At 52.8% G+C, this 14,348-nt stretch overlaps 2 protein-coding genes across 6 annotated transcripts in view; both read left to right on the top strand.

The window, feature by feature from the left end:
• Positions 1 to 10,260, top strand: part of STAG3 (STAG3 cohesin complex component) — a 157,044-nt gene extending 146,784 nt beyond the window's left edge. For all 5 annotated transcript variants that reach the window (XM_077261694.1, XM_077261697.1, XM_077261693.1 and 2 more), the window contains exons 34-41: positions 3,536 to 3,753; positions 4,841 to 4,976; positions 5,101 to 5,187; positions 6,240 to 6,457; positions 8,175 to 8,310; positions 8,421 to 8,507; positions 8,864 to 8,963; positions 10,046 to 10,260. In XM_077261694.1, the coding sequence (XP_077117809.1) occupies positions 3,536 to 3,753; positions 4,841 to 4,976; positions 5,101 to 5,187; positions 6,240 to 6,457; positions 8,175 to 8,310; positions 8,421 to 8,507; positions 8,864 to 8,963; positions 10,046 to 10,090 (1,027 nt within the window). In that variant the 3' untranslated portion in view covers positions 10,091 to 10,260. The remainder of the gene's footprint in view (positions 1 to 3,535; positions 3,754 to 4,840; positions 4,977 to 5,100; positions 5,188 to 6,239; positions 6,458 to 8,174; positions 8,311 to 8,420; positions 8,508 to 8,863; positions 8,964 to 10,045) is intronic.
• The window catches only part of MCM7 (minichromosome maintenance complex component 7), a 217,614-nt gene that overhangs the window by 156,836 nt on the left and 46,430 nt on the right, over positions 1 to 14,348 (top strand). The gene's annotated exons all lie outside the window — the stretch shown is intronic.

Below are 14,348 nucleotides of genomic sequence, written 5' to 3'. Positions count from 1 at the left end.
ACAATCTCTCTCACCTGGTCCTCTACTTAGCCCTATAAATTTACTCCATCACCATGTTTACATATGCCCTTACAGTGTTTGCTCCACTAATCCTCACTCTCCTTCGCTATCCACAAGCCCCAGCACCCTCTAACCAAATAATCATCCCCCCTTCCCTCTTTCCTCCCCACCTGACCTCCTCTGCTGACCTGTTCCTCAACCTCAAATCTCTCCTAATAAAACAAGCCGCCCACTCTTTCTCCCACCTGCTCTCCCTCTCTTTTGCTTCTCACTGCTGGCGACATATCTCCCAACCCCCACAGCTCATGCCTCCCATTACTACCCCCTCCTACCACTCCCTATCTAATATGAACTACCGCAGTCTTTCCAACGTAAAACCCGTGCCCTTGACGCCCACCCCCCTGCTCCCTCTCTCTGGAGCACTCTGGAATGCCCGCTCAATCTGCAATAAGCTTCATGTGATTCATGACCTCTTGCAATCTTGCCTTCCTCGGCCTCACAGAAACATGGCTGACACCCTCCGACACCACATCCCCTGCTGCGCTGTGTTACCGTGGCCTCCACTTCACCCACACTCCTCGCCCCAACAAAAAACATGGTGGAGGAGTGGGCCTTCTCCTTTCTTCCAACTGTACCTTTAACCCAATCCCACCTCTACCCTCCCTTATCCTCCCCTCTTTTGAAGTCCACTCTGTCCGCATCTATACTGCCTCCAACCTCCAAGTGGCCGTCATATACCGACCTCCGGGCCCGGCCATTGAGTTTATTGACCAATTCTCCACCTGGCTCCTTCACTTTCTATCTGCTGACATCCCCACTATCGTCATGGGTGACTTCAACATCCCTGTTAACACCCACCAGTCAGTAGCCTCCAAACTCCAGTCCCTTACCTCATCTTTTGGACTTACTCAGTGGTCCTCCGCAGCCACCCACACAGACATACATTAGACCTAATTTTTACCCGTCTCTGCTCTCTAACTTCACAGCCTCCCCTCTCCCTCTATCTGACCACCATCTACTCAATTTCTCATCCCTGTCCTCCTCACCGGTCACCCATGTCCAGCAACATGTGCACCCCCGCAGAAACCTCGCACCCCTCTGATCGTAGGTCCCCACTGTGCGCACCCCTCTGATCGTAGGTCTCCACTGTTTGCACCCCTCTGATCGTAGGTCTCCACTGTGCACACCCATATGATCGGAGGTCTCCACTGTGCGCACCCCTCTAATCGGAGGTCTCCACTTTGCACACCCCTCTGATCATAGGTCTCCATTGTGCGCACCCGTATGATCGTAGGTCTCCACTGTGCACACCCGTATGATCGGAGGTCTCCACTTGCGCACCCGTATGATCGGAGGTCTCCACTGTGCGCACCCCTCTGATCGGAGGTCTCCACTGTGCGCACCCCTCTGATCAGAGGTCTCCACTGTGCGCACCTCTCTGATCGGAGGTCTCCACCGTGCGCAGCCCTCTAATTGGAGGTCTCCACTGTGGGCACCCTTCTGATCGTAGGTCTCCACTGTGCACACCCCTCTGATCGTAGGTCTCCACTGTGCACACCCATATGATCGGAGGTCTCCACTGTGCTCACCGCTCTGATAGGAGGTCTCCACTGTGCGCACCCCTCTGATCGGAGGTCTCCACTGTGTGCACCCGTCTGATTGGAGGTCTCCACTGTGCGCACCCCTCTGATCGTAGGTCTCCACTGTGCACACCCGTATGATCGGAGGTCTCCACTGTGCGCACCCCTCTAATCGGAGGTCTCCACTTTGCACACCCCTCTGATCATAGGTCTCCACTGTGCGCACCCGTATGATCGGAGGTCTCCACTGTGCACACCCGTATGATCGGAGGTCTCCACTGTGCGCACCCCTCTGATCGGAGGTCTCCACTGTGCGCACCCCTCTGATCGGAGGTCTCCACTGTGCGCACCCCTCTGATCGGAGGTCTACACTGTGCGCACCCCTCTGATCGGAGGTCTACACTGTGCGCACCCCTCTGATCGGAGGTCTCCACCGTGCGCACCCCTCTAATCGGAGGTCTCCACTGTGCGCACCCTTCTGATCGGAGGTCTCCACTGTGCGCACCCTTCTGATCGGTCTCCACTGTGCGCACCCCTCTGATAGGAGGTCTCCACTGTGCGCACCCCTCTAATAGGAGGTCCCCACTGCGCAGCCCTCTGATAGGTCTCCACTGTGCACACCCCTCTGATCGTAGGTCTCCACTGTGCACACCCCTCTGATCGTAGGTCTCCACTGTGCACACCCATATGATCGGAGGTCTCCACTTTGTGCACCGCTCTGATAGGAGGTCCCCACTGTGCGCACCCTTCTGGTCGTAGGTCTCCACTGTGCGCACCCCTCTGATCGGAGGTCTCCACTGTGCGCAACCATCTAATTGGAGGTCCCCACTGTGCGCACCCCTCTGATCGTAGGTCTCCACTCTTCGCACCCCTCTGATCGGAGGTCTCCATTGTGCGCACCCGTCTGATTGCAGGTCTCCACTGTGCGCACCCGTATGATCGGAGGTCTCCACTGTGCGCACCCCTCTAATCGGAGGTCTCCACTTTGCACACCCCTCTGATCATAGGTCTCCACTGTGCGCACCCGTATGATCGGAGGTCTCCACTGTGCACACCCGTATGATCGGAGGTCTCCACTTGCGCGCACCCCTCTGATCGGAGGTCTCCACTGTGCGCACCCCTCTGATCGGAGGTCTCCACTGTGCGCACCCCTCTGATCGGAGGTCTCCACTGTGCGCACCCCTCTGATCGGAGGTCTCCACTGTGCGCACCCCTCTGATCGGAGGTCTCCACTGTGCGCACCCCTCTGATCGGAGGTCTCTACTGTGCGCACCCCTCTGATCGGAGGTCTCCACCGTGCGCACCCCTCTAATCGGAGGTCTCCACTGTGCGCACCCTTCTGATCGGAGGTCTCCACTGTGCGCACCCTTCTGATCGGAGGTCTCCACTGTGCGCACCCCTCTGATAGGAGGTCTCCACTGTGCGCACCCCTCTAATAGGAGGTCCCCACTGCGCACCCCTCTGATAGGAGGTCTCCACTGTGCGCACCCCTCTGATCGTAGGTCTCCACTGTGCACACCCCTCTGATCGTAGGTCTCCACTGTGCACACCCATATGATTGGAGGTCTCCACTGTGCGCACCGCTCTGACAGGAGGTCCCCACTGTGCGCACCCTTCTGGTCGTAGGTCTCCACTGTGCGCACCCCTCTGATCGGAGGTCTCCACTGTGCGCAACGGTCTGATTGGAGGTCCCCACTGTGCGCACCCCTCTGATCGTAGGTCTCCACTGTGCACACCCGTATGATCGGAGGTCTCCACTGTGCGCACCCCTCTGATCGTAGGTCTCCACTGTGAACACCTGTATGATTGGAGGTCTCCACTGTGCGCACCCGTATGATCGGAGGTCTCCACTGGGCGCACCCCTCTGATAGGAGGTCTCCTCCGTGCACACCCCTCTGATCTGATAGGAGGTCTCCACTGTGCAGTGTTACTTTACCATCTCCAATCTTTTCCAGCTTACATTACTTGGAGGAGATGTGTCAGCAATACGTTCCCTCAGTGATGGTGCCTGGTGTCCCTAAGAAAAGTGACGACATGTGGGCACTGCAGAGTACGTATAAGAGGTCACTGGGTACAGATCCGGAGTCCAGACCTGCCACACCGAGCACACGCAGGGCAAAGGAGCGGAGACAGGCACACTCACCACTGAGCAAGAAAAGGAGGTTTGAAAAGGGTGAGTGCAACATTCACTTTTAGTCTAAGACCTCCTATGAGGTACAAGATGGAGATGCTCGGCGCCTTTTGGCTTTTTTCTTTTCAGCTCCTTAGCTGGAGAAAAACAAATGCAGCAACTCCCTCACTTGTCGAGTGCCCTCCCTCAGACATGGATGGTATTGATAATCACATATCATGTGCATGTGTATAGCTCTGACTTCGGGGCTGAGGCACTCCATACATTGCTAGCTCCGCTCACTGCTGAGGCCACTCCATACGTTGCTAGCTCCGATCACTGCTGAGGCCAATCCCTACGTTGCTGGCTCCGATCGCTGCTGAGGCCACTCCATACGTTGCTAGCTCCGATCTCTGCATAGGCCACTACATACATTGCTGCCTCCAATCGCTGCTGAGGCCACTCCTTACGTTGCTGGCTCCAATTGCTGCTGAGGCCACTCCTTAAGTTGCTGACTTCGATCACTTCTGAAGCCACTCATTACGTTGCTGTCTCCGATCGCTGCTGAGACCACTCCTTATATTGCTGGCTCCAATCGCTGCTGAGGCCACTCCTTACGTTGCTGGCTCCAATCGCTGCTGAGGCCACTCCGTACGTTACTGACTACGATCACTGCTGAGGCCAATCCTTACGTTACTGACTACGATCACTGCTGAGGCCAATCCTTACGTTGCTGAGGCCACTTCTTACGTTGCTGACTCCAATTGCTGCTGAGGCCACTCCTTATGTTGCTGGCTCCAATCTCTGCTGAGGCCACTCCTTATGTTGCTGACTCTGATCGCTGCTGAGGCCTTTCCTTACGTTGCTGACTTCGGTCACTGCTGAGGCCGGTTTTCCACACCAAACATTCATGGTCAAAGTATGGATTGCAATGTATGGACAAAAACTCAACAGTGACACAATATGTGAGGCTGTTGAAGAACGTCGCTCTGGACATTGCAGTCCATATTTAGACGGTGAATGTGAAATGAATGCGCCATACATATGGACGCGTGAGTACATTATTCGTGTTCCTGTGTTTCCTGCAGGCAGGCTGTTCTTTTCCTGAGCTGATTTCCCATCTTGGATTCATCCATAAATTTTATTTCAGACGACTCCAGCAGCTCCCTGGCCGATGAAAACGGGCTGATGCCATTAATGTCCTCTACCATGCTGCGAAGTGGGGCGAAGGCCACAGAAAGCCCCACGGATGACAGAGGAGGGTCTGATTCTGATTTTGATACCAGGTTAGAAACTCAAGTACAATAATCTGATAATTAAAATTCTAGAAATTGTAATTTAGCATAAAGACTAAAAAGAAAGAGTGTAAAATGCAATGTCTGCTGTCACGCATGTATTTTTTTGTTATAGTCAGCCCTTCACTGTTCGCCGCCCCTTGACATTACCTCCGAGGACTCGAAGAGAAACTCCATCTGCCTTGCCCAGCAGCCTGCATCGGTGAGATCGTCTTCTCTTGGTTTCTTGACGTACCGCTGTATGTGGCATGTATTTTTCCATTAGGACTTGCTCACATGCGATGGAATTGTTCCGGATTTTTGCTTTCAAAAAGTGCTCTGCAGAAAAGCAGCAGTGATTATCCTGTGCAAAATGCAGATGTAGCCTCAGATCGGGGGAAATGTCTGCTACATCTGAAAGCTCCCATAGCCTTATGTGAGGCTAGAGTTCTCCAGGTGTCATGGCTGCCTCCTCAGCTCTTCTCACTGAAGAGAGCAGCTGCTCGGTGGTACCAGGCTTTTGTATAATATCTGATAGGAGGTCCCCACTGTGCGCACCCCTCTGAGCGTAGGTCTCCACTGTGCACACCCGTATGATCGGAGGTCTCCACTGTGCGCACCCCTCTAATCGGAGGTCTCCACTTTGCACACCCCTCTGATCATAGGTCTCCACTGTGCGCACCCGTATGATCGCAGGTCTCCACTTGCGCACCTGTATGATCGGAGGTCTCCACTGTGCGCACCCCTCTGATCGGAGGTCTCCACTTTGCACACTCCTCTGATAGGAGGTCTCCACTGTGCGCACCCCTCTGATCGGAGGTCTCCACTGTGCGCACCCCTCTGATCGGAGGTCTCCACTGTGCGCACCCCTCTAATCAGAGGTCTCCACTGTGGGCACCCTTCTGACAGGAGGTCACTACTGTGCGCACCCCTCTGATCGTAGGTCTCCACTGTGCACATCCGTCTGATTGGAGGTCTCCACTGTGCGCAGCCCTCTGATCGGAGGTCTCCACTGTGCGCACCCCTCTGATCGGAGGTCTCCACTGTGCACACCTGTATGAATGGAGGTCTCCACTGTGCGCACCCCTCTGATCGTAGGTCTCCACTGTGCACACCTGTATGATTGGAGGTCTCCACTGTGCGCACCCGTATGATCGGAGGTCTCCACTGGGCGCACCCCTCTGATAGGAGGTCTCCACTGTGCACACCCCTCTGATCTGATAGGAGGTCTCCACTGTGCAGTGTTACTTTACCATCTCCTCCAATCTTTTCCAGCTTACATTACTTGGAGGAGATGTGTCAGCAATACGTTCCCTCAGTGATGGTGCCTGGTGTCCCTAAGAAAAGTGACGACATGTGGGCACTGCAGAGTACGTATAAGAGGTCACTGGGTACAGATCAGGAGTCCAGAGCTGCCACACCGAGCACACACAGGGCAAAGGAGCGGAGACAGGCACACTCACCACTGAGCAAGAAAAGGAGGTTTGAAAAGGGTGAGTGCAACATTCACTTTTAGTCTAAGACCTCCTATGAGATACAAGATGGAGATGCTCGGCCCCTTTTGGCTTTTTTCTTTTCAGCTCCTTAGCTGGAGAAAAACAAATGCAGCAACTCCCTCATTTGTCGAGTGCCCTCCCTCAGACATGGATGGTATTGATAATCACATATCATGTGCATGTGTATAGCTCTGACTTCGGGGCTGAGGCCACTCCATACATTGCTAGCTCCGCTCACTGCTGAGGCCACTCCATACGTTGCTAGCTCCGATCACTGCTGAGGCCAATCCCTACGTTGCTGGCTCCGATCGCTGCTGAGGCCACTCTATACGTTGCTAGGTCTAATCGCTGCTGAGGCCACTGCATACGTTGCTAGCTCCGATCACTGCAGAGGCCACTCCCTACGTTGCTCGCTCTTGATTGCTGCTGAGGCCACAGCATTTGTTGATAGCTGCGATCACTGCAGAGGGCATTCCCTACATTGCTGGCTCTATTCACAGCTGAGGCCACTCCCTACGTTGCTGGCTCCAATCGCTGCTAAGGCTGCTCCCTACTTTGCTGGGTCCAATCGCTGCTGAGGCCACTCCCTACATTGCTGGCTCTGATTGCTGCTGAGGCCAGTGCATAGGTTGCTAGCTCTGATCTCTGCTGAGGCCACTGCATACGTTGCTAGCTCTGTTCGCTGCTGAGGCTCTCCCTACTTAGCTAGCTCTGATTGCTGCTAAGGCTACTCCCTATGTTGCTGGCTCTGATCTGTGCTGAGGCCACTCCATACATTGCTAGCTCCGATCGCTACTGAGGCTACTCCTTATGTTTCTCAGTTCAATCTCTGCTGAGGCCATGCCATACGTTGCTATCTCCGATCTCTGCATAGGCCACTACATACATTGCTGCCTCCAATCGCTGCTGAGGCCACTCCTTACGTTGCTGGCTCCGATCGCTGCTGAGGCCACTCGTTACATTGCTGGCTCCAATTGCTGCTGAGGCCACTCCTTAAGTTGCTGACTTCGATCACTTCTGAAGCCACTCATTACGTTGCTGTCTCCGATCACTGCTGAGACCACTCCTTATATTGCTGGCTCCAATCGCTGCTGAGGCCACTCCTTACGTTGCTGGCTCCAATCGCTGCTGAGGCCACTCCTTACGTTACTGACTCCGATCACTGCTGAGGCCACTCCTTACGTTGCTGAGGCCACTCTTTACGTTGCTGACTCCGGTCGCTGCCAAGGCCACACCTTATGTTGCTGGCTGCAATCTCTGCTGAGGCCACTCCTTACATTACTGGCTCCAATTGCTGCTGAGGCCACTCCTTATGTTGCTGGCTCCAATCTCTGCTGAGGCCACTCCTTACGTTGCTGACTCTGATCGCTGCTGAGGCCACTCCTTATGTTGCTGACTCTGATCGCTGCTGAGGCCACTCCTTACGTTGCTGACTTCGGTCGCTGCTGAGGCCGGTTTTCCACACCAAACATTCATGGTCAAAGTATGGACTGCAATGTATGGACAAAAACTCAACAGTGACACAATATGTGAGGCTGTTGAAGAACGTCGCTCTGGACATTGCAGTCCATATTTGGACGGTGAATGTGAAATTAATGCGCCATACATATGGACGCGTGAGTACATTATACGTGTTCCTGTGTTTCCTGCAGGCAGGCTGTTCTTTTCCTGAGCTGATTTCCCATCTTGGATTCATCCCTGAATTTTATTTCAGACGACTCCAGCAGCTCCCTGGCCGATGAAAACGGGCTGATGCCATTAATGTCCTCTACCATGCTGCGAAGTGGGGCGAAGGCCACAGAAAGCCCCACGGATGACAGAGGAGGGTCTGATTCTGATTTTGATACCAGGTTAGAAACTCAAGTACAATAATCTGATAATAAAAATTTTAGCATAAAGACTAAAAAGAAAGAGTGTAAAATGCAATGTCTGCTGTCATGCATGTATTTTTTTGTTATAGCAAGCCCTTCACTGTTCGCCGCCCCTTGACATTACCTCCGAGGACTCGAAGAGAAACTCCATCTGCCTTGCCCAGCAGCCTGCATCGGTGAGATCGTCTTCTCTTGGTTTCTTGACGTACCGCTGTATGTGGCGTGTGTTTTTCCATTAGGACTTGCTCACATGCGATGGAATTGTTCCAGATTTTTGCTTTCAAAAAGTGCTCTGCAGAAAAGCAGCAGTGATTATCCTGTGCAAAATGCAGATGTAGCCTCAGATCGGAGGAAATGTCTGCTATGTCTGAACGCTCTCATAGCCTTATGTGAGGCTAGAGTTCTCCAGGTGTCATGGCTGCCTCCTCAGCTCTTCTCACTGAAGAGAGCAGCTGCCCGGCGGTACCAGGCTGTTGTATAATATCTGGATATATTCCCCATCGGTTCTCATCAATGGATGCTCATGTTACAGATTGAGCTTAATGGAGGAGGAGGAGGAAGATGATGATGATGATGATGAAGAAATGGTGATCGATGACAGGGAGAGCAGCACAACATCCACAGAAGAGGAGGTGAGAGATCATGTGCACAGCCATCTGTAAAACTATCTTCTTTCTTAGATTTTGTGACTTTCTGATTATAGATGTGCACCACTAGGGGGAGCTCTCTGCATATAGAAGTGCACCACTAGGGGGAGCTCTCTGTATAGAGATGTGCACCACAAGGGGGAGCTCTCTGCAAATAGATGTGCACCACTAGGGGGAGCTCTCTGCATATAGATGTGCACCAGTAGGGGGAGCTCTCTGCATATTGATGTGCACCCCTAAGGGGAGCTCTCTGCATATAGATGTGCACCACTAAGGGGAGCTCTCTGCATAGAGATATGCACCACTAGGGGGAGCTCTCTGCATATAGATGTGCACCACTAGGGGGAGCTCTCTGCATATAGAAGTGCACCACTAGGGGAAGCTCTCTGCATAGAGATGTGCACCACTAGGGGGAGCTCTCTGCATATAGATGTGCACCACTAAGGGGAGCTCTCTGCATAGAGATATGCACCACTAGGGGGAGCTCTCTGCATATAGATGTGCACCACTAGGGGGAGCTCTCTGCATATAGAAGTGCACCACTAGGGGAAGCTCTCTGCATAGAGATGTGCACCACTAGGGGGAGCTCTCTGCATATAGATATGCACCACTAGGGGGAGCTCTCTGCATATAGATGTGCACCACTAAGGGGAGCTCTCTGCATAGAGATATGCACCACTAGGGGGAGCTCTCTGCATATAGATATGCACCACTAGGGGGAGCTCTCTGCATATAGATGTGCACCACTAGGGGGAGCTCTCTGCATATAGAAGTGCACCACTAGGGGAAGCTCTCTGCATAGAGATGTGCACCACTAGGGGGAGCTCTCTGCATATAGATATGCACCACTAGGGGGAGCTCTCTGCATATAGATGTGCACCACTAAGGGGAGCTCTCTGCAGAGATGTACACCACTAGGGGGAGCTCTCTGTATATATGAGGTCGGGTGAGTTTATCTGTATTTATATACCTACCTGAATATAGATTGCTGTGCTGTTCCACTTGCAAAACTTTCTGCACCAATGTGAACGCATCCTTAGTGTCTATATCCGCTCTCTTCCCCGCAGCGGCTGGATCTCCTGGATTCTGCAATTCTGGACAGTGAAGAGTGAGCTCCCTCTGCTGGTCGCTGTCCTCATTAGGGGATTCCTTCAGATGTTGCACAGTTATATATATTCACAAGTTTTGTTTTCCCACATGGTTTGTAGTTTCGGCTGGGGTGCGAGTTTTATGTGTTTATTGTATTTCTGGCACTTTCATTAAAGTTACACATGTGCAGAAAGGGGCGACGTGTTGTCACATCACTGGGAGAGAAGGACGTGCTGCCAAATACTCATAATATTGCAGTGGGGTCCTGACTACCCATACACACTTCTTCAGACCGAAATAAAAATAAAAAAAATTGTGATGCCCCCTAACATGGGTTCGACCGCAGCTCTCACATGGGGGTAACTACATGATGCGTAATAGGGGGTCATAATATGCCAAGTGCTGGGGCGGAAACATTCAGCCTCAGGCTCCTAATTCTGCAATCTCCTCTGACCTCTTCACCTTCCACCTAAGAGAAAGTAAAGCATCACAGGCGCCTAACACAGCGAGGGAGGAAGCAAAGGGCCGCAGGAATAGCTCCATAGTAACAGCACGTAACTCTATGTACACACTTTATACCAGCAGAATAGTGAGTGCAGCTCTGGAGTATAATACAGAAGGTAACTCAGGATCAGAACAGGATCAGTAATGTAATGTCTGTACACAGTGACTGCACCAGCAGAATAGTGAGTGCAGCTCTGCTCAGCTGGTACTAGTTGTGTTGATTGAGGGTGCGGTGGCTGCTGATCCTGCTGTCTGCTCCTGAGAATCACCACCTCTCCACCCGGGGACCTGCTTTCTCTCTTACGCAGGGAGGGAGTGGGTTTCCTGGGATGAGTGAAGGAGCCAAGTCCCAGGGTTCTGCTTCCCGGACCAGGCTTGCGGGGAGCCGAAGGAACCAGCAACCAGCCTGCACATGAGAGGATCCGGGGGGGTGAGACGCTCCACCAGGAGTCGCAGCAATGTGGCTCCTACTCCCCCCAGGTCTGCAGAGACCCAGAGAAGCCGCAAGGCTTCCAACATGGAGAAGCCTGCTATCGTGCAACACGGCGGTCCTTCCGGAGGGAAGCTGAGTGCTCACAGAGGTGAGGCCAACCTCACTGAGAAGGGTTGGGCGCTGCAGAGACCCCGGGAGTCTGTGTCCACCTATGCCTCCCGGGTCATGAGCCACCTCCGTGAGTATGAAGAGACGAGTAAGACCCTGAGGAGGCTCCGGCAGGAGCTGTGCTGCACATGCAACAAAGCTGCAGGTTCCTCCATACCGAGGAATAATCAGTTCCAGGCGGAGGTAAGGAGACTGAAAGTTGAAATCAATGCGCTTGAAGTCAGAAAAGCTTTCATCAGAGAAAAAAGTGGACCATTTAAGGAAAAGCGTATGAATAAGGACAGATTCAGAGAAATGGCTGATAACAGAGAGAAAAGGCAGATGGGGCAGCAGCCTGAGAGCCAGGCAGATGATGATGATGAGGAAGATGATGACCAGCAGAAAGCCCCACCTGGCAGCCTGCAAAGTCACCCGCAGGCCATGTGCAGCGAGCTCCCTGCAGGACAGGCGACGTTAACATCTAGGCGCAGTTCTGCTGGCTCTGGGTAGAACAGTGACAACAGCGGCCAGGGAGGGGCGGTAATGGCGGAGATCAAGCTCCTGGAGTCCCCAGTGTGCCTTCAGAACTTCCATCTTGGTGATGATTTACCAGAGGAGGCACCTGGGGGCCAGAAGAAAAAGACAAAGAAAACCAACAAGCCAAAGCTGCAGGAAGCGGTAAGCTATGTGTATGCTCCCCTCCCTTTACCCCCTGAGTCGGCTGCAGGGTCAGCTCGCTGTATAAGCCCTGTTGCCCAGCCCAGCCCGGGTTCTGCTGTGGATCCGATGCAAAGGCGCGGGGAGATTACAAAGCAACGTAATAAGGGCAGAGCTCCGTCTCTGCTTGTAGTAGCGGGGATGCAGCAGCAGGTGCATCAGCCAAGAGGCTGGACAGTGAGGGCAGCGGGCATACAGTCAGGCCATGATACTGTGGTGCACTCCTCAGTGGGAGGGGGGAGCAGAACGGTGTCGGGGGCCGCTCCGATAGCCTCGGTGCCCCTGAATGCTGTTGCCACTGATCACTTAGTTGAGAAGCGGCGGCAGTGTGAGGGGGTTGCTGTTGCTGGGAGTTCCTGTCCTCCCACCAAAGTCCTGTTCTGTGTTGGTGTCGCTGGTCAACAAGATGCTGATATAAAGGATCAGCGGCGCCTGGTATCAATAGTAAAGCAGCGGAAAATATCAATTGATGCGGAGGGCACACGTAAGACCAGGGGTGAGGTCGCCTCCAGTTCTGTGGAGGAGACTCAGCCCCTTGTGCCTGATGATGCGGAAGTCAAAATGTCACCCCCTGTTGTCACTGGTCCAGCAGCAGTGAATGTGGTGGTGGATATGGATGAGGAAAACTTTGTCTAGTGGTGTGGTTGCTGGTTTGATAGAGGGTGAAGGGGTTATGGAGGTGGGTAACTCCTGCTTAGTAACCGGGTTCCAGTACTATCAGCTGGTCCTCGGTAGTTCCATTGGCTCTTGTACCTTCTGCTACCCATCCGGGTTCCAGTACGGTCAGCTGGTTCTCGACAGTGTCTTTGGCACGGGTACTCCCTCCTGCCCAGCCTGGTTCCAGCACGCCAGCTGTTTCCGGGTAGTGTCAAGGTCACTTTGCCTCCAATACGTTGTCCTGTCGGGTTGCGGTCGGGTTAGCCGACTCTATGGTGCCTGCAGTTTAGGTGCTTCCTATGTGGGCTGCGGGATCTGGCAATGAAGGCTGGTTCCGTAGTGCCAATAGGACAAGTACCCCCTGTAGGACTGTGGGTTTCGGTAACTGCGGCCGGCTCGCGGCCTTGCAACTTTTTTTTTCATGTGGACCTTCTGCTGCCTATCTGAGTTCCAGCACCATTAGCTGGTTCTTTGGAAGTCAATCTTGAATAGGTCCCCCTGGGTTACAGTACCGTCAGCTGGTTCCAGGCAGAGCCTTTGGATTAGGTGCCTCCTTCTCGGTATCCGAGTTCCACCAACGTCTGGTGGTCCTTGGTAGTGCTTTCTTGCACGGGTACCTCCTGCTTAGTAACCGGGTTCCAGTACCATCACCTGGTCCTCGGTAGTTCCATTGGCTCTTGTACCTTCTGCTACCCATCCGGGTTCCAGTACTGTCAGCTGGTTCTCGGCAGTGTCTTTGGCACAGGTACTGCCTCCTGCCCAGCCTGGTTCCAGCACGCCAGCTGTTTCCGGGTAGTGTCAAGGTCACTTTGCCTCCAATACGTTGTCCTGTCGGGTTAGACGACTCTATGGTGCCTGCAGTTTAGGTGCTTCCTATGTGGGATCTGGCAATGAAGGCTGGTTTTGTAGTGCCAATAGGACAAGCTCCCCCTGTAGGACTGTGGGTTTTCTCCGAAAAGGAGAAAGTGTGGGAGAAGTAAAAAAGCAGGTGAAGAGCATGGAAGTAGTGAAACATAAATATCTGACAAAATATAGAAAAGCTTAACATAGTCAATATCTTTGTAACTCCGGACGTCTTAAAAAAAAAAAATTTAATTCCTGCTATTCCATTTGATTGGGCCTATGCCTATGCCTTTAATGTCTCCTCCACCTCCCCCAATACATTCTACATTATTCTTAGTTGTTTTCCTTCATGTAGAATTAACCTACAAAGGAAAGAAAGGGTTTATTTTAATTCCGATATTTGTGTCCCATTGACTTGCATTGGTTTCCGGTATCGGAATCGGCGATATCCGATATTTTTGTGGTATCGGTTCGATCCAATCCGATCCGATATTTCCTGATATCGGAAGGTATCGCTCAACACTAGTCATGATCTTTATTTCATCTCACAGATCTTCCTTACCTGACCTATCTATCACAATAAATTACATCACGCTTTCCCCCGTACCGGAAGTCCACTGCCTCAGAGTAACCCTTGACTCTGCCCTGTCATTCAAACTGCACTTCCAAGCTCTCGCCACCTCCTGTCGCTTCCAGCTCAAGAAGATTTCCAGAATCCGTCCTTTCCTCAACCCTCAATCTACTAAAATGCTAGTGCATGCCCTCATCATCTCCCGCCTCGACCACTGCAACACCCTCCTCTCTGGCCTCCCCTCTAACACTCTCGCACCTCTCCAGTCCATCCTTAACTCTGCTGCCCGACTAATCCATCTCTCTCCTCGCTACTCCTCCGCTTCCCCCGTCTGCAAATCACTTCACTGGCTCCCATTCCCTCAGCATATCCAGTTCAAATTACTAATACTGACCTACAAAGCCATCCA

This window comes from Ranitomeya variabilis, chromosome 5 (genome assembly GCF_051348905.1).
Source record: "Ranitomeya variabilis isolate aRanVar5 chromosome 5, aRanVar5.hap1, whole genome shotgun sequence".
In the NCBI taxonomy this organism is placed as follows: Eukaryota; Metazoa; Chordata; class Amphibia; order Anura; family Dendrobatidae; genus Ranitomeya; species Ranitomeya variabilis.
Note: the sequence above shows the minus strand (reverse complement) of the source record. Positions and strands in the feature narration are given on the sequence as shown.